General features: G+C 41.4%; 1 protein-coding gene across 1 annotated transcript in view; it reads right to left on the bottom strand.

Moving 5' to 3' along the window:
* LCOR (ligand dependent nuclear receptor corepressor) overlaps nucleotides 1-19,092 on the bottom strand; it is a 91,259-nt gene that overhangs the window by 23,808 nt on the left and 48,359 nt on the right. The window contains exons 2-4 of the mRNA XM_038408599.2: nucleotides 14,278-14,343; nucleotides 13,784-13,863; nucleotides 6,097-6,229 (exon numbers count right to left, since the gene is read on the bottom strand). Of these exons, the coding sequence (XP_038264527.2) occupies nucleotides 6,097-6,229; nucleotides 13,784-13,863; nucleotides 14,278-14,343 (279 nt within the window). The remainder of the gene's footprint in view (nucleotides 1-6,096; nucleotides 6,230-13,783; nucleotides 13,864-14,277; nucleotides 14,344-19,092) is intronic.

Genomic DNA, 19,092 nt, shown 5'->3' with positions numbered 1-19,092 from the left:
GCTTATCTTAAGTGATCACTCTCCTTACAGTGTGTATGATAAACCCATTGTTTCATGTTCTGTGTGTGTGTGTGTGTGTGTGTGTGTGTGTGTGTGTGTGTGTGTGTGTGTGTGTAAATCTCTCCTCTGTATTTTCCACCAAATGCATCCGATGAAGCGAGCTGTAGCTCACGAAAGCTTATGCTCTAATAAATTTGTTAGTCTCTAAGGTGCCACAAGTACTCCTTTTCTTTTTGTGAATACAGACTAACACGGCTGCTACTCTGAAACCTGTCATCATGAGAAATCAGGAGGAAGCTGCGTTGAAAGATGATGAAAGGAACATGTCTGAATATTCAGGATCTTCAGGTTGGTAAACTTTTATTTCATACTTCTTTCTTAAGGACAGCCTGTCTTCCTTCTGGACTATTCTTGAATTCTCATGTTTGAGCAAAAAATATAGTTGTTACTCTATGGTACTGTCATTTTAGATGCAGTTGTGATGAAAAATAAATAGCTGAAATAGCCAGATCTTCCTTTACAATTTCACCTTTAAAGTAGTACTGAGTGTCAGTGAACGAAATGAGTAATACTAAATGAACAGTATGGTAATAATAATTAAATAACTGCTTTGAGTTATTTTGTTTAGGAGAATCCATCCTCAACATACAGGATTCTGAAGACTATCCACCTTCAAGATCACCATAATTTTCTATAGTTTCAGAGTTATCTGCCAATGATAGTTTTTCAGTCACATCACGTATGTCACATAGCCACAGTATATCTCACCTGTAGCAAAAAGAAGAAAAAAAAATCTCCATCATCCAGAAATAACCATACATAAGTTTGTGATAAGAACCTGCAGATTACAAAAGGAGGTAATTGATGAAAAAATTCCCTGGTTTGTTTATGCAACAAACTCTCCTTTCTGTATGACTGAGAACCTATACTTCATTAACACGGTTCAGTCATTAAGATACAGTCCACCCAACAGAGCAGATGTCGCAGGCAAATTGCTGGATAAAGTGTTTGAAAGAGAAATTGAGCAGCGTGCAAAAGGTCTAGAAGGTGAAATTGTTAACCTGAGTCTTGAGGGGGGAGCAATGTCCACAATAATCCTGTTGTATGTGCTTGTGTGACAACAGAAGAAGGGAATGTCTTCCTTACAGCAGAATACTTACAAGAAGTAACAGTAAAAGCTGTAACAAACTGTGAAAAAAATTTCAAATGTCTAATACGCAGCTTGGGAGGAACCAAGCTAACGCTCCCACAAGACACATGATGGAACTCAGTAGTGGACTGTTTTGAGCACTGTATCAAGAATTGGCCTAATCTCCTTTCTGAACAAAATGGTGGAAAAATAGATGGCACTGTCACAGCCAAAGTTCTCACTGTTGGGCTGAAGAGAAATGTTCAACACATGCTGAGTACCCTGAAGCCTATTTCTGTAGGCTTGCACAAAATGCAGGGAAATCGCTGGTTTATTGCTGACACTGCTGAAATTTGGAAGGAACTGAGGGAGGGAGGGATAGCTCAGTGGTTTGAGCATTGGCCTGCTAAACTCAGGGTTGTGAGCTCAGTTGTTGAGGGAGCCATTTAGGGATCTAGGGCAAAAATTGGGGATTGGTCCTGCTGTGAGCAGGGGATTGGACTAGATGATTGCCTGAGGTCCCTTCCAACCCTGATATTCTATTATCTTAAAAAGAGAAACATGAAATGACTGAGTTAAATTACAAGCATTAAAAAAAACAAATGGGACAAGCACCACCTCCAGCTCATTTTCTTGCAAATATTCTCAATGCTCGGTATCAGGGTCAAACTTTAACTACCGAAGAAGAGGAGTTGGCTGTGACATGGAAATCCAGCAATCATCCCTCTGTAATGCCGAACAATCAAACTTCAGAGCTTAGGGTGAACCATTCAAGAAATATATGTTTGCTGATGATGTTTTAAAGAAAGCCACACCAGTGAACTGGTGGAAGTCACTTAAGCACTTGGATTTAGAGACTGTTGAAGTGATCATCTCACAGCAGTAGCTTCTTCTGCCAGTGTAGAAAGAATATTTTTTTCCTTTGGACTAATTCATTCCAAACTGAGAACTCATTTGGGACCTGAAGCAGCAGGAAAGCATGTTTTTCTTTTCCAGATTATGAATAAACAGGAAAATGAAGGTGAAGACGACTGAGTTAGCTGCAGAAGCCAATATTTTGTTTCTCATGTTGACCTGGCTGAGGTAGTCGATTTAATTCTTGTTTAAAAAAAAAAATTTCATTTAAACTATTTTAATTAAAAACAATTTTAACAAAAACAAACCTGATTTTAAAAAACTTGAATGTTTAACTAAATTCAAAATTAATATGCTTGTTTTGTTAAAATATTATATGTTTGCTGTTGAAGAAAAAAATCCACAATACATAATGTTGCTGTTTTAGTTAAATAAAACAATTGAAATGTCAGTCTGGTGATGTTCTCCTCCTAATACATCATGGGAAGAAAATACTCCAAATACTAATGATTAACCTGTTGAACTGGAGATAGTTCACCTCCCAATGACTTCATAAATATCTGCTTCAATTACCTTTGGTAAATGAAATAACCAAACAATCATTTATTTTCTGATATAGCTGTAAAACTAATCTGAAAAGTTTTCCAACTAAATTACTTTAAAAATGTTTAGTGTGTACCTTCTAAAAATGAAACCTACATCTATCTCTGAGTTGTGAATATGTATTAAGGTTATAACAGCCAACAAGAATGGACTTTTATGTAGAAATCCATTATTAAATCGAGTCTTCCTGAATAGTGATTTAAATCATGATTTAAATTCTCCTCTACAAGGATGCATATAGCAAGCCACAATCTAACCCTAAATAAATAATACCCCCCAACAACATTTTACTCCCTGTGAAGTGTAGTTCACTATACAATCACGTTTCATAATCTTATACTGGTATAATAGTCGTAAACTTCTGAAAGGTATATGTAAATATTTAATGTATTTCTGTACATTATACTAGCCCTTCATATAAGTTTTTCTGTTAAGGGCAGGGCATACCAAGAGTTTAGCTTGGGCTGAGTTGTACCTAAGGAATATATACAGGAAACAGACAAGATAGATTAATGAGGCTTACGTTGTTACACAGGGGACGTATAAAGGCTCTTTTAATCTAAGGTGCAATCTTCCTTTTCCTCAAGGTTTTATTAAGGCCTGTTGAAGGATGTGCAAGATAGGGCCAAAGAGAGTAAAAAGAGTCAAAGTTCTTGAAGCCTAGATCTCAGACCCAGATACTGCTGGCAAATATTTTGACACATCCGCTCGAGGTATACATGGGAGGATGCAGAACTCTTCAAAAACATTAAAGCTGCCTGGGGATATTTCACATGAGGTGGGTTACATGCAGATATAGAGTGCCCACAACATGGGGTATAGCTTATAACTAGACCAATTAACATTTCCAAATAAGGAGAGAAGACAAAGAACATACACCTGCAGTCACACATCACTGCAACCTGCGGCTTTAAAGACACAGTGACTGTCATGTGCCTTCCAAGATAGAGTGGCTCAAGATAATCTCATTAACTCATGATAAAGAATTAGTACAGAAGAGCACAAACTACTGAATATAAATGATAAATACAAATAAAATACACAGAACTTATATAGCACTTTATATATTCAAACCGTTTTACAAACAATTCTCAAATTTAAATGCTAAAGAAGAATAGAGTTGAGCATAACAGCAAGCAGCAGAAATCTTGCTGATGCAGCTGCCCTGTCTCTTGAAGCCAAATGGACACTTCTCTTGGGCACCACTGGTTAATAATTAGAAAATTAAACAATTTTTTACAATAAAAGTACACATCTAACAAAAGCTTAGAATTTTCTGAAACAGAAAGAAAAATTCTACAGACTTTGGTGGACTACATAAATGGTCTAAAGCACAGTCCATGAGTAAGGCTAAGATTTTATCACGGTTATTTTTAGTAAAAGTCACGAATAGGTCACGGGCAATAAACAAAAATTCACGGAGCCGGTGACCTATCTGTTACTTTACTAAAAATAACCGGGGGGTGGGGGGGAATGAATGAAGTCCCATTGGGAGATTTATGCTAGGAAGGGGGAAGGAATGGAGTCCCATTGGGAGATTTTGGGAAACTGACAGCCCCGGCTCCAGTGGCTGCAGCAGGGAGCACAGCCACAAGGGGCACACAGCCCCCACTCCAGAACAGGGGTACATGGCCCCAACTACAACCCCAACTAAGCATCAGCCACAGCAGGGGGGCATATGGCCCTGGGAAGCTGCGGGGGGGAGGGGGCACACAGCCCCCAGCGCAGCCTCCGGGCAGAGCTGCGTGGCCCCTGCTGCAGCCCTTGCAAAAGCCGTGGGGCTGGAGTGCACAGCCCCAGCTGCAAACCCTGCCAAGCCCGAGATGCTGCGGGGCTGGGGCGCAGTCCCTGCCAAACCCAGGACACCATGGGGCTAGGACATGCGGCCCCTACTGCAGCCCCCACCAAGCCCAGGACACCGTGGGGCTAGGACATGCGGCCCCTACTGCAGCCCCCACCAAGCCCAGGACACCGTGGGGCTAGGACATGCGGCCCCTACTGCAGCCCCCACCAAGCCCAGGACACTGTGGGGCTAGGACATGCGGCCCCTACTGCAGCCCCCACCAAGCCCAGGACACTGTGGGGCTAGGACATGCGGCCCCTACTGCAGCCCCCACCAAGCCCAGGACACTGTGGGGCTAGGACACATGGCCTGGCTGCAGCCCCTGCCGGAAGCCATGGGGCTGAGGTACATGGCCCTGCTGCAGCCCCTGCCGGAAGCCATGGGGCTGAGGTACATGGCCCCGCTGCAGCCCCTGCCGGAAGCCATGGGGCTGAGGTACATGGCCCCGCTGCAGCCCCTGCCGGAAGCCATGGGGCTGAGGTACATGGCCCCAGCTGCAGCCCCTGCCAAGCCCAGGACGCTGCGGGGCTGGGGCGCAGTCCCTGCCAAACCCAGGACACCATGGGGCTAGGACATGCGGCCCCTACTGCAGCCCCCACCAAGCCCAGGACACTGTGGGGCTAGGACACACGGCCTGGCTGCAGCCCCTGCTGGAAGCCATGGGGCTGAGGTACATGGCCCCAGCTGCAGCCCCTGCCAAGCCCAGGACGCTGCAAGGGAGGGGCAGACGGTCCAAGCTGCAGCCCCCAGTGGAAGCTGTGGGGTTGAGGCGCGCGGCCCCACCTACAGCCCCTGATGGAAGCCATGGGGCTGAGGGGTGCAGCCCCGGCAACAGCCCCTCCCCCAAGACTGGGATACCATGGAGCTGGGGCATATGGCCCTGACTACAGCCCCCAGCAGAAGCCTCGGGGCTGAAGAGTGCAGCCCCAGCTGCAGCCCCTGCCAAGCCCAGGACGCTGCCAGGCAGGGAAGCATGCTGTTACTGTCATGTAGCTGAACAAACCAAACACAAACAAACACTAAACAAAGGCCAAGACAGACAATGAACTGCATTCTTCAGTCTGCTTGAGCTACAAGTTGACAGTGGCAAATTCTCTCTGCGCAGGGGAACTCCCCATTGGTGCAAATCCAGTGGAGCTAAATCCTGCATCTCTCTCTCTCTACCTCCCTCTCGCCTCAGTAGGGTGGAGCACAGAGCTCCAGCGCTCTGCCACACCTATCCTTCACTAGTGTGGAGGTCCAGTGGTAGCTTATGGCAGTGGTGTAAATTAGAGCAGCCCATCTGTGACCTAACTGTTGCTAGGACTTGACAGTTCAGCATCAGGGAACTACAGCTTCCATCAAACTCTCCATTTACCCTTGCATTGGATTAGAGGGACCATTCTGCTGGGCAAATATTGAAGACTGCTCCGTCAAAATGCAAAAAAACCCAAACAACCCAGTGCTCTTGCCAGGATGGTTTTAGGGCTTGTAATAGGTGTCTCTCCCAGACCCTCAGAGAGAAGACGGTTTTCTCTTTACCCCTTTCTAAAACTAAACACATTAAAGGGGTAAAGTAACTGAAAACACTGAATAAATGTTGAAAACTCCAACAGCCCATCTTTGAGACACTAGTACTGCATGCAAAGGGCCAGGTCAGAGATGCCATTCTTTCACTAGGACCAACCTTTTCTGTAAAAGACTGCATTGAGGAACTCTTCTGCTTGCCTCTCAAACCGAATGATTTTTGCTTGCTCTTGTCTAAGTAGAGCTTTTTGCCCAGCTTCCGAAGCTGGCTCATCCAGACTGAGTAGGTGTTCCTGCAAAGAAAAAAAAAAAGTAATGAAATGAAATGTTTGTAAGCTCTCTCCCCCTGCCACATTAATACATCACTCACAGCTATCAAGCACTCTTTAAACCAGCACCATTATAATAAGAGGTTTTTCAACAAAAACTTGTAGTTATGCAATGACTGCCTATCCAATAGACCCATCTTGATAATTAAGGTTTAAACCTTAAGTCACATCAACAACAACAAAATCATGAAATGCAGTATGTTGGAAAGGCCAAAATATTAAATATAAACCTAAAGAGGGTAATCAGTGCTTTTTTCCAGTATGCTAGCAGTAGAGGAAACGAGGGATACCTAGGACAGAGAAAAGGCTGAATATTTCACCGTGCATTTGGCCAAGAAACTGGCTTCAAACACTTAATCTTCATTGAGAACTTTTAGTTCTATACGAAGTAGATGACAGAACACACAGAAAATAATTCTCATCCCACCCCCACATTTTGCACAGCTTCCAAGCAAACTGAGCACGACCTGAGTACCGTCTGTGGCAAGACACATAACGCCAACTTTTAAATGGAGAATAACCTTCTAGATTCACAATATTGCCACCAAACTGGAACGAACAGAAGAATCACAAGCTCATGAAATCCCTCTTACAACTCAACTGAGAGCAACTGGTTGGTTTCAAGAATATTCCAAAACAAAAAGCTTCATTACGATAGAGAGAGAAGTGTGCATGTGTCACTACAATTTTTATTTAAAAAAAAAATTAGAAAACTGTAATTAAGAAACCTAAAGTCAAAAGTCTAGAAGTGTACGTGTTCATTTATTTTTAAAAGTGCAGTTGGTATGAATTATTTGGCAAACCTTAATTATATTTGTACTGTAGTATATTCACACATTGTCTATTAAATCTTTGCTATAAAATGGATGGAGGCCACTGGATATTGCAAATTACCAGGTTTTCAGTTTAGCAAAGTAAGAATTAGCTAGGTTCTACTATACATAATAATGTTCTATATTTACTCTCTCTCTCTCTCTCTTTCTCTCTCTCTCTCTCTGAGTAGATTGGTTGAGTTGGAAAGGCATATTCCCTTCCGTGTACATCCACGTGTGTGTGGTGTGTATAAGAAAGTGGGGTAGTTCTTTTTAAATGTCATTTTTGCAGATTGTAAATTTGAGTTGATATTTGTCCATATTATATTTTACATTGTTTGGTGCAAGGAAGGTGTTATGACAAATTCATTTTAAAAAGTGTGAAATGCTATACAAATTAGGTGTAACTCTTTGGATTCTGGGAAGCTGCCAGCGCCCGAGTTTGGGAGACGTTTCCCAGTTATCTCCCACTATTTACAAAGGCACTTTAAACAAAAGAGGCAGTGCAGCATAGTGGATAGAGCACTGGAGTGGAACTCTGGAGACCTGGGTTCCATTCCCAGGTCTACCACTGGCCTGCTGGGTAACTTTAGGCAAATCACTTCATCTCTGTGTGCTTCAGTTTCCCCCTCTGTAAAATGGGGATAAAGATATTGACTTCCTTTGTAAAGTACTTTGAGATCTACTGACAAACTGTGCTATATACAAGCTAGGTATTATTATATTTGTGTATTTCATTATTCCTTCCAAATGACTCATTTGTACATTTCATTATTTCAGGCCATTTCTCCAATTTAAAAAGATTGTTTTATTTTTGAATATTCTCATCCAATGCATTTGCTATCCCTCGATGAACATCATGTAATCCACAAATTTTCATAGCGTACTCCCCACTCCATCCTCTAAACAACTGCTACAAATACATTACTCTTTTCAGTATACTTCAGTTAGAAAGATTGTTTTCTCTCCTTTTAAAAAAATCTGTGTGAATCTGACTGAATCAAGAGCAAGGGCAGGCTTTTCTCCTAAATAGCTCTGCTAAGGCACCTCAATCTTGGCCTGCACCACCCACTGTCATACCAATCCTGAGCTTTCTTTGAGTACAGTCTGCTTGTCATGCCGAGTCATGTGGTGACTGATGTGGACAAAAGAGGACTAGGAAAGGACTATGAAAATAATTTTTACTTCTGATCTCAGAATTTAAACATACATCTCTGGAAGTGCATCAACTCATTGTGCCATCTAGTCCCCCAGACAGAAACAGTAAGGATGATGATGGGAGATAAGTGAGGGCTTGGAAAGGGGAAGAAGGTACTGACCAACACCATAAAGCTGGACAGTGTGCAATTGTTTTCTCCAGGCTGCAATTTCAATTACACAACTCTAATTCTGTAACTACACCAAAACAGCACCAACTCAATCCACTCTGTGCTGTCCAGCTCCCTTCCTAACACCGTTAAAAGAAAGGATGTGAACTGAACATATAGAATATCGTGTAAAGCAGTCAGGCAGTACAGAGAGTATTCAAGCTGACTGAAATCTCACGTCTGTGCTAGAATTACAAAATAATTACAGCACTGTTATAGAAATTGCAACCTAGAACTCCCTAAAATAAGCCAGAGATATGGTTGAAGTAGTTTATTGGAAGGAAGAGAGTTCAAACAAACCAGTACTATCCATAATTAAACTCTGTCCTTCAGCTGAAGACACACACACATGCGTCAAGTGAAATGGCATCCTTTATAATTTAATTCACAATTTAATCTCCAGGACTTTTTTACTTGAAGTAATAAAATATATGGTTATATACCATACTGTCTGCAGCCCCCTCAAAAATATCACACTTGGGGTTACATATGGCGCTAAGGACACCAGCAAGGGTTGGAATGCTGCATAGGCAGATCCATCTTTCCATGGGAAAGAAAGCAATTCACATTCCTCAAGTCATTTCTCTGAAGTGGCATTGCCCAACCACATCCATCTCTCCTCCAGAGGGATGATCTTCATGACACAGAGCCACCATGAAAGGAAGGGAGGGATAAATGGGAAATCCCAAGGGTTCCAAAAGAGGCTCTAATGTTTAAACCCACAGTGGGCCTGGGGAGGAGAACCTACTAACAGGATTATTTTTACTGCATTAACAGGGAAGTTAAAAGTATGATCCTACAGATTCCTTTGACACTGTGAGAGAGACAGCAGAATCTACTTTTTAAGAAACACAGCAGTACAGGGAGCCTTACTAGCTGCCTCCAGTTATTGGGCTACCAGTTATGAATTCATACCAGTGTGAAGGTCAGACTAGATCAGGGGTTCACAGGACAAAATTTTGGTGGCCTCAGAGTCCGGTGGCTGGCTCCGGCTGCGGGGCTTCAGGCTCCAGTCCCGAGCTCTGGCTGCACAGCAGCAGACCTCAGACTCCTGTGGCGGGGCTTTAGGCTCTAGCCCCCCGCAGCCGGAGCCTGCCACCCCGCCACCCCAGGGCTGAAGCCCAAAGCCTGAGCCCCACCGCCCTTGGGAAGATGGAGAACCCACTGGGTGCCTGCTCCTCCAGCGTTGTGCCCCAGGTGTCTCCAGAGGGTGGCACCCCAAGTAACCAACACCAAGGCAAGACATCCAGGAGCAACAGGGAGGGGGAGTGGCTGCGACTTTGACCCCGCCCCCAGCCCTGTAGGCTGTGGTCGCAAGAAAAGTCCCTGGTGGCCGCATTTGAGAAACGCTGGACTAAATGACCATAATGATCCCTTCTGGCCTTGGAATCTACACATTTCTGATACTGCAGCCGCTCTCACCTTCTTCCATCTGTTTAATTCTTTTGATAAATAAACTCTGTCTAATTCTATGATGACTGACACTCAACTTAGCCTTGGAACATCTCTCCAGCCTATTCAGAATCTTAAATCCAAATCCTCCTCGGGCCTAACATGTTTGGATAATGAAGAGCCTCAAGTCCCTATGTTATTTCGAGTGTTCTTTTGCTGCATTCCCCTCCTGCGTGTTTATTTCTAAAATTTCCTTTGACCAGTGAGAGCAGAACTCCACCCAACAGTACAAATGTGGCCTGTCCTGCATTTTTTCTACTCACTTGTTTAAAAATGCCACACAGTATAAGAGATTAATCTGTAATGAAAGAGGTGCCAGGGCTCAAACAATTTTTTTACTTTCATAACTGACATGCAAGCCCACAGACACTGGGGCTATGAACTGCCAAGCTTAGAGGTCCCAGGATTCAGCCCTGGCACAAATTAAGCACTAAGTAAAGTGACCCCAAAGAGTTAACATTTGCTGCACATTAACGTCTGTACTTTAAGATTTATCTCACTCAATGTACATGACAGTCAAGTCCTGTTTACAACTGGAACCATGTGTTGATATTAAAGAAAAAACTAGCATGCTATATTCACAATACAGCGGGGACATCCAAGCTTTCAGCTAAGGGCTGTATTAGCAATGGGACAGGAACAAGAGGACCATACCTGATTTGCACAAAATGGACCAAATTGTAGATGCTCTTGTCTTAGATTTTTGCCGTGCACCAAGCAATACCAGGCCTTTCAGTATCTTTATTTTCTGTGGGACTGTTTGTCTAAACAGGCAATTCAGAGTCACCCAAATCCTTCTCAAATCTGCTTATCCGCCATCGGATTCCACTTCCACAGATGGGCCTCCCAGCCTCGTATCAGCTCCTGATAATAGAGCCAAGCTCATCCTTGATGTAAATCCATTGTCTTCAATGGAGCTACACCAAGGATGAATTTGATTCACAGAGTTTGCATTTCGTGCGGTTTTGGAACAAATTGATAAATGAAACAGTAGTAAGTCACCAGGAGCAGATGGGATTCAGCCAAGAGTTCTAAAGCAACTCAAAATGAAATTGCAGAACTACTAAATGGGATATGTAACCTATTGCTTAAATCAGCCTCTACACCAGATGACTGGAGGATAGCCAATGTGACACTGATTTTTTTTTAAAAGGCTCCAGTGGCAATTACAGGTAGTATAACTTCAGTACCAGGAAAACTGGTTGAAACTACAGCAAAGAACAGAATTATCAGACACATAGATGAACATGATTTGTTGGGGAAAGAGTCAATACAGCTTTTGTAAAGGGAAATCATGCCTCATAATCTGTTAGAATTCTTGGGGAGGAGCAGGGAATCAACAAGCAAGGGGGATCCAGTGGCTATAGTTTACTTGGACTTTCACAAAGGTCCCTCACCAAAGGTTCTTAAGCAAAGTAAGGAGTCATGGGATAAGAGGGACGATCCTCTCATGGATCAGTGATTGGTTAAAAGATAGGAAACAAAGGGTAGGAATAAATGGTCTGTTTTCACAGTGGAGAGAAGTAAATAGCAGTGTCCCCCAAAATCTATACTGAAGCCAGTTTCTATCTGGAAAAAGGGATAAACAGTGAGAGGGCAAAATTTGCAGATGATACAAAATTACTCAAGATAGTTAGTCCCTCCAAAGCAGACTGTGAAGAGTTACAAAGGAATCTCAAAAAAAACGTGACTGGGCAAAAAAATGGCAGATGAAAGTCAATGTCAATAAATACTAAGTAATGCACACTGGAAAACATAATCCCAACTATACATACCAAAATAATGGGGTCTAAATTAGCTGTGACCACTCAAGAAAGAGGTCTGGGAGTCATCGTGGATAGTTCTCTAAAAACATTTACTAACATGCAGCAAGAGTCAAAAAAGCTAACAGAATGTTAGTAACCAGTAGCAAAGGGATAGATAATAAAACAGAAAATATCATAATGCCACCACAGAAATCTATAGTACAACCACACCTTGAATTCTTAGTACAGTTCTGGTCACCCCATCTCAAAAAAGAACTGGATAAGTTCATGGAGGACAGGTCCATCAATGGCTATTAGCCAGGATGGAAGGGATGGTGTCCCTAGCCTCTGCTTGCCAGAAGCTGGGAATGGGCGATGAGGGAAGGATCACTTGACGATTTCCTGTTCTGTTCATTCCCTCTGGGGCCCTTGGCATTGGCCACAGTCAAAAGACAGGATCCTGGGCTACATGGATCTTTCGTCTGACCCAGTCTGGCTGTTCTTATGTTCTTAAAAAAAAAAAGATATATTAGAATTGGAAAAGGTACAGAGAAGGACAATAAAAATGAGGAGGAGTATGGAACAGCTTCCACCCGAGTTCAGATTAAGAATACTGGGACTATTCAGCTTGGAAAAGAGATGACTGAAGGGAGACAGAGGTCTATAAAATCTTGACTGGTGTGGAGAAAAAATAAAAAGGGAAATGTTATTTACCCCTTGACATAATACCAAAACCAGGGGTCACCCAATGAAATTAATAGGCAGCAGGTCTGAAACAAACATAAGGAAGTACTTCTTCATGCAACACATGATCAACCTGTGGAACTCATTGCCAGGGGATGTTGTGAAGGCCAAAAGAAATAACTGGCTTGAAAAAAGAATTAGATAAATTCATGGAAGATAGGTCCATCAATGACTATAAAGCCAAGACAGACAGGGATGCCAGCCAATGCTCAGGGTATCCCTAAACCTTTAACGGCTAGAAGCCAGGACTGGATGACAGAGGATGGATCACTCAATAATTGCTCTGTTCAGTTCACTCCCTCCAAAGCTAGATGGACCACTGATCTGACCCAGTATGGCCACTCTTATGTTCTTATGACAACAGCTACCACAATAGTACAGCATTACTCTAACAAAGCAGATCGTATTCAGAACTCACTGTGTTGGTCAGGGGTGTCTCTTAAAGGAAGACAAGGTACCCCTCTCAAAACAGATCTGAGTCTGTTTTCTTCCCCCCCCCCCCCGAGAGCCTTAATAAAAAATCTTAATATAAAAGTAAGTGGAAGGTGGCAATGTCATGAGTATTGTGGCTAACAGCAGCTAAGAGCCAGCAACATACAACAGTAAGGCACTTCCTATTTGCACAAACCACACTGCCTTGAGCTGTTGCCGAGAAGGCTTTGTCATTATTTTTTTTTTTTTAAGTGTGCTGGGAGAACCTGCTAATAGACCACATGGTATATTACATTATGCGATCACTTCCTGCAGAAAGAAGCCGGAGCAGAGGACCAGCTAGCCAGATTTCACTGAGACAGTTAAGCCTTCCTGCCTACATTACAGAACCACATTTCTGCACATGGACTGAGCAGTGACCATGTGCTAGCACTTGTTGCAAGCATGGATACAGTCTGGCTACAAAACTTGTGTGTGGACACAGATTGTGCTCCTCCACATCCAGGCTGTGACTTGGTTACAAGCTTGGCAAAAGACTCTTATGTAGATGAGCCTTTTTATTCAGAGAAAAACAGGTCCCAGGATATGGAACAAGACTGCATGCTGGGGCTCTGCATCTCCATGCCACAGAGGAGGGCAGTCACTGACTATAGTGTAGATGTGCAAGCTGCAATGCTTACAATGGAGCATGTGAACCATACTTTCTTTCCAGATAGTCCTTTAAAACAAAAACAAACAAAAAACCAAACAACATACACCACACACACAGAGAAATTACACAAGAAGAGAGAAATCTTTGCCCTTTAACTTGTATTAGGTTTACCAATGGAAAAAAATTTTAAGAGGGAAAGAGGAGTGTTAGGGGGAACGACAGATCCTCCTCCAGTTACATAATTATATTTCTATATAACTGGGACAAGTGGAAAAAAAGCATAACCTACTAGCTTTACACATCTGCATTGTTACCTTCACTTTTTCTCTTCGCAAGCAGCAGAAAAGACAATTTTCATCAAAAGACCAATCAGAAACACCTTCGGGCTCACAGTCTGTAAATCAGAGGAATAGCAAATTACTTCATATTCATAAACCACAATTTACTGGTGCCAAAAGACAAACCAATAAATACCTGTTTCACAACATTCTTCCCTAGATTCTGCAGATGCAGATTTAGTTTCTGACATGTTTTAAATCCCAGAATATTACAAAACTATATACAGTTGATCTACGCACAATGAACCTGTTTTTTCTAAGCAACGCCAAATACACTGCCAGCTACATAAAGATGAACGCACATTCATTAGTAATTTTAGCCAATATGAAACTAACTGTGAGCACTGCCTGGGGGGAGGGAAAAAAAAAAGCAGAAATCACCACGGTAACACACATTTTCTAGAGGCAGAGCTGAAATTGCTTCTGTGGTTAGAAACGCAGAACAAGACACAAAAATAAAGACTGAATACCTTTAAACAAACAGAGATCTTTTAATAATCCAGGTCCAAACAGCCCTTCTAGAATACTTTCAAACCCTAAAAGCAAAGAAAAGAATTGTTAGCTTTCTAGATTAAGGACGTCACTACCAGAATATTTACAATAGCAGTCCTGTATTTATCTATTCCAAGAACATCCGATGAAGTGAGCTGCAGCTCACGAAAGCTTATGCTCAAATAAATTTGTTAGTCTCCAAGATGCCACAAGTACTCCTTTTCTTTTTGCGAATACAGACTAACACGGCTGCTACTCTGAAAAAAGAACAAATGCGAACATGTTTTCTCCTAGTATTCCCAAGATCTATAGGTCAGCTGAAATGACTGAACTACCAAAAAAATCATAACGAAACCTAGAGTCCAGTTTCATTACAGTACTTTTACAGATAATTGGATTACAATATAGAACCATGTTAGACATAAGGGAAATGATTTTGGAAAGATAATGTGAAGTTTTAGTTTCTACAATGTACCTCTCAATTCAAGGCACTTTCCCAAAATATTCATTCTAAAATATTCGAAATTCAATTTCAAAGGATGTATATTTTCCTAGTGAAAAGCCCTTTGGCCTCTTCATCACAAATGATTCTGTGCCTTGTTCTAAATCTCAACAGTCTGAATTTCAACATTGACTCTAGCCTATTTTCAAACTTCTCCCTCATAACGTCTTGCGGAGGAAGAATCCTAAAAGGAAGAGAATTTCAGCAATCCTATACCACATAAGAAACAAATTCAAATAATTATATATTCAGTGTCACCGGCCTACATCTTCTATATAGTCCAAATTACCCTCATACAATGTTCTATGCCTTTCTTAAGTGCTAATCAATTTTAATTCCCTCAGAAAAAGATTAACCCTCCCTCCTATATTAGTGCCACTATATAAAGTCAATATTAATCTAAATCCTACCTAGCAGCAAAGTCTTCAGAGGCATTAACTACCCAATATTGACCAGAAGACAAGTTAAAAGTGAGTGAATACTGAAAGAGCAAAGACAGTCTTAAAAAGGGAGACAGTCAACTCAATCCTATTTCTGTATGAAAATGTTTTACCTACTGCTGCCAGAAGTGACTCCTAAGATTATAACTGAAAAAAAAAAATCAAAGAAAAAATATCTAAATATAGTTACTCTGTGCATTTGATAGCACTTTGTGTACAGTCAGTTCATCAGTTTCTCCTGTTTGTGTGGGTCTTTCAAACACAGCAATAGGAGAGAAAATAATTTTTGAAACTGAGGAGAAAATGTGATTGTAAAACCACAGAAACTGGCAGGGGGTTTCAGGCCTGAAACTACTTTCGAGTTTTGTTTTTAAATTGGCTAGAATTCAAGTTGATTTAAAGAAACCAAGCTTAATATTGGAAAAGAGCAGTTATTTCAGAAGGCAGCACTGTTTCCTGTGCATACAGAATCCTGACCTGATGTCACGTCTTATCCTTTGGACAGCATGGTCGGGGTCTCAGTGGAGACCACAAACAGCACTACTCCCCCATATGATGCTAGCTACAGTTCTTGTGCAACACTAGAAGCATTAACAATATTCGACATCAGATCTAAGACCCTGGAAGCACTTCTAGCATTTGATGCCATTTAGATGCTAAAAGCACTGCCAAGGTATGATCTCAATGGCGGTAGTACCTCTAGTATGAACATGGAGACTGATGTGAATATCCAATGCTAGAAGAGCTGGGGAGGAGAGCCAAGGTGAAAAAATGGCAACTGTGAAGAGGAAGAGGGAAGAGATGAGAGAACATCAGAGGAAGGATTATTTAACGAGATAAAGAAAAAAGATCCCATCAAGCAGCACCTTGTCAAGCAGACAAGCAGCACTATCTCCAAAAGAGCCAATTCAGGCTTCAAGAAGTGGCAGGAACAATGGGAAAGGGCAGACCCACCTTACCTAAGAGAAGAAAAAATAGAAGAATCAGGGCATTGACCCTTACGTTCCAAATTTTGACCTCTTTACTATGATTGATGGGATAATGACCCATAACAATTCACTTATGAAATAAACCCTAAGGTAATATGGCCAATCAACCTCACATCTTTTAACTTTTTTGTTGTTAAAAAAAAAAAAAAAAATCAATGGAGCTCAGAGATTCAACTCAAACTCACCATTCTTAAAATAGTGCCTGACGATGACTCATGCCCCACAGTTTGTCATGCATGCAACAGCATATTGCAATCACGGCCGAGTTTTACAGCCTGGATATCGTACAATTGTAGTTTGCTAGCCCACTGTTCTTACTGATGTTAATGCCACTCAGTTTTTATTAATATTAAATATTGGATTTAGCAGTTGCATAGCAACGGCAGAACATCTTATGTGCAATGCTTGACATTAAAAATGGCAAATAAGGGAAGAATGAATGTATTCAAAAATTATACTACGGACCTGGCAGAACAGCCATGTAGCCCAACCAAAAAATAATGTAGAGTGCAACATAGCAAAGGTGGAATAAGACTTGCCATGTTATGCTCAATCACTTAGGATTTCAAAAAAGCATTTGTGCAGAATGAATCATGCATAATACACTAAAAACAAAATTTTGAAAAAGGAACTGCCTACTTTTATAGTATTTTTTCTCGCCATTGTCACTGCTCTTAGAAGCTTGAAAAGAACATTTCTTTTCCCACCGATTTTGTCCTTTTCCATTTGGAAAATGATTTTTTCCCTGCATTTCAAATGGAATAAAAATTAACATGGCTGCCTTTGTTAAATTCTTTGTGTGTATATTTTCATCTTCTACCTCAGTATTTGATAATTCATTGCAGCTAAAGAGCAGGGCCAGTGGAAAAATCACAGAAATCACAGACAATGAGAGGAGAATGAGGGGAATGAAGATCCCGTGATTTCTGAGGGTTTCTGCAGTTGTTAACATTTCCCAGACTGTTCCACAGAATCTATGCTTCTATACTGTCTAAAGCTTTGTCTAATGTTAAAAGTGACCTGCAGAGGGAAGAGAGGGAAAAACAAACAGAATGTGTCTTTTTATTCTTTATAATGCCTTAATAATGCTCAAAGTAGTGCTGGGCTTTTTTTTAGGGGTTTGGGGGAATTTTTTTTTTGCTTGCACGTTAGAAGTTAGATTTTGTTCACTCTAGAAGGCTCTATGGTGTCTGGAGAATTACAAAAGCAGTCAAAAATCTCAAAACCGGAACAACCGACAGGGGAATGCATTTCTATATTCAGACTATTAAATAGTTTTAAATATTGTTAACACCCATTTCCTTCAATACCTAAAAAAATGTTACTTTAGGTGCGAGAGTTGACACCACATCCTCCAAGAACGCCCTAGCAAAACCTGAGGAGAGCAGACTTCATATTGACCTTCCTGATGTTTGTTTGTAAGGTTAAAAAACCCCACACACAGGCATGTCAGGCCTTCTTTGTCAATCATAAAGAAACTATAGGTAAAAATCCCAATTAAAACAAAAACTTTTGCAGGTCATCTCTGAGACCCTGCCCAATGTATACCAACAAGCTGCTCCCCCATTAACTCAGCCTTGGAAAAGAGTCTGAATTCTCTTCTCCACAACTATGTTCACCTTCATGAAGTGTTGGCTTCAAAATCTGGATGCGCCATTTACCCTCTAACAATAGCAAGCTCAATAAAGCAGGTTGATTATCCAGGTTTTCATACCATGCTCACATAGTACCAGAGTGCCTTTGCCTCTTTATCTAGGTAACTGTAAAAAGAGAGTGGACACCTTGTCTTCCGCCCCGCAAACATATGACCTGGCAAAGAGGTATTATGGAGCCATGATGCTACAAACAGTTTTCCTAACCCATATGCAGAAAAATGGTGGCTCAATACTTCAAGCTTTGAAAAAGATCGAATTAGGGTGTAAGCACCTCAGGTCTTCTTTTAGACCCAATAGCCAACAACATTTGCAGTGCTTAACCAATAATAAGACTGCTTAAAATATTAATGATGAAAAAAATATTAGTGAGGCCCATAAACTTCCCCCCCTCAAAGGGGGAAAGCATCACCAAACTCAGAAACTGCATACTGTTTGCTGTGGCCCTTTGTCCTCTCCTACTCCCCCAAGATTTGTCACTAACCCAGGTTCAAACAAGATCACTAAGACTTCAGCCCTATGATCTCATTCTCCCACCCTTACAAATCACAAGGACTTCCACTGAAGTCAATACATGGGGCTCTACATGGGCACAGGGGTTCACTCATTCAGGCTGCAGGACTGAAGCCTGTGATTATTTTAAGGCAAACATTGGGCAATGGATCAAGGACATCACATTTAATTAATGTGTAGAATATTATGCATACAGTTATGATAGAAGTAACAATGCAAGTCAAACAACCAAGATAACCAGCCTTCTTAAACTGTTACTTTCCTTAATTTTGTACCATGGATAAGACTATGATAATTGCAAGGTTTGGGTCTCACTTCACTGCTTAACATAGGTAAACAAGACACATCTTGAGGCTTAGCTGAGCAAGTTTTTGCCTGTAACAGCTTAGGCATTTTAAAAGAAACAGTACATATCAAACTGATCTAAGAAAGTAACTTTGTTCCAATCTGAATTACCATTTGTCTCAGGCATTTGGGAAGAGTCCATCATTATTGTATTGGGTCAACCGCTGAAGCGCCACTAAAGGGAGTACAAAAACAAACACAAGCACTTTGGGTAGAATCCAAAAAGTGTGTTTTAGTTGATTTTTAAAACTTTCTGCAGGTTTTTTGTAAAGTAGTATATTTTGTTTATATTGGGTTAATGTAGGGGCCTACTCAATGGTCTGGTTGTAATATAAAACAATGTAACATGTGG

Source organism: Dermochelys coriacea, chromosome 7 (genome assembly GCF_009764565.3).
Source record: "Dermochelys coriacea isolate rDerCor1 chromosome 7, rDerCor1.pri.v4, whole genome shotgun sequence".
Lineage (NCBI taxonomy): Eukaryota > Metazoa > Chordata > Testudines > Dermochelyidae > Dermochelys > Dermochelys coriacea.
This window is presented reverse-complemented; position numbering and strand designations above follow the sequence as displayed.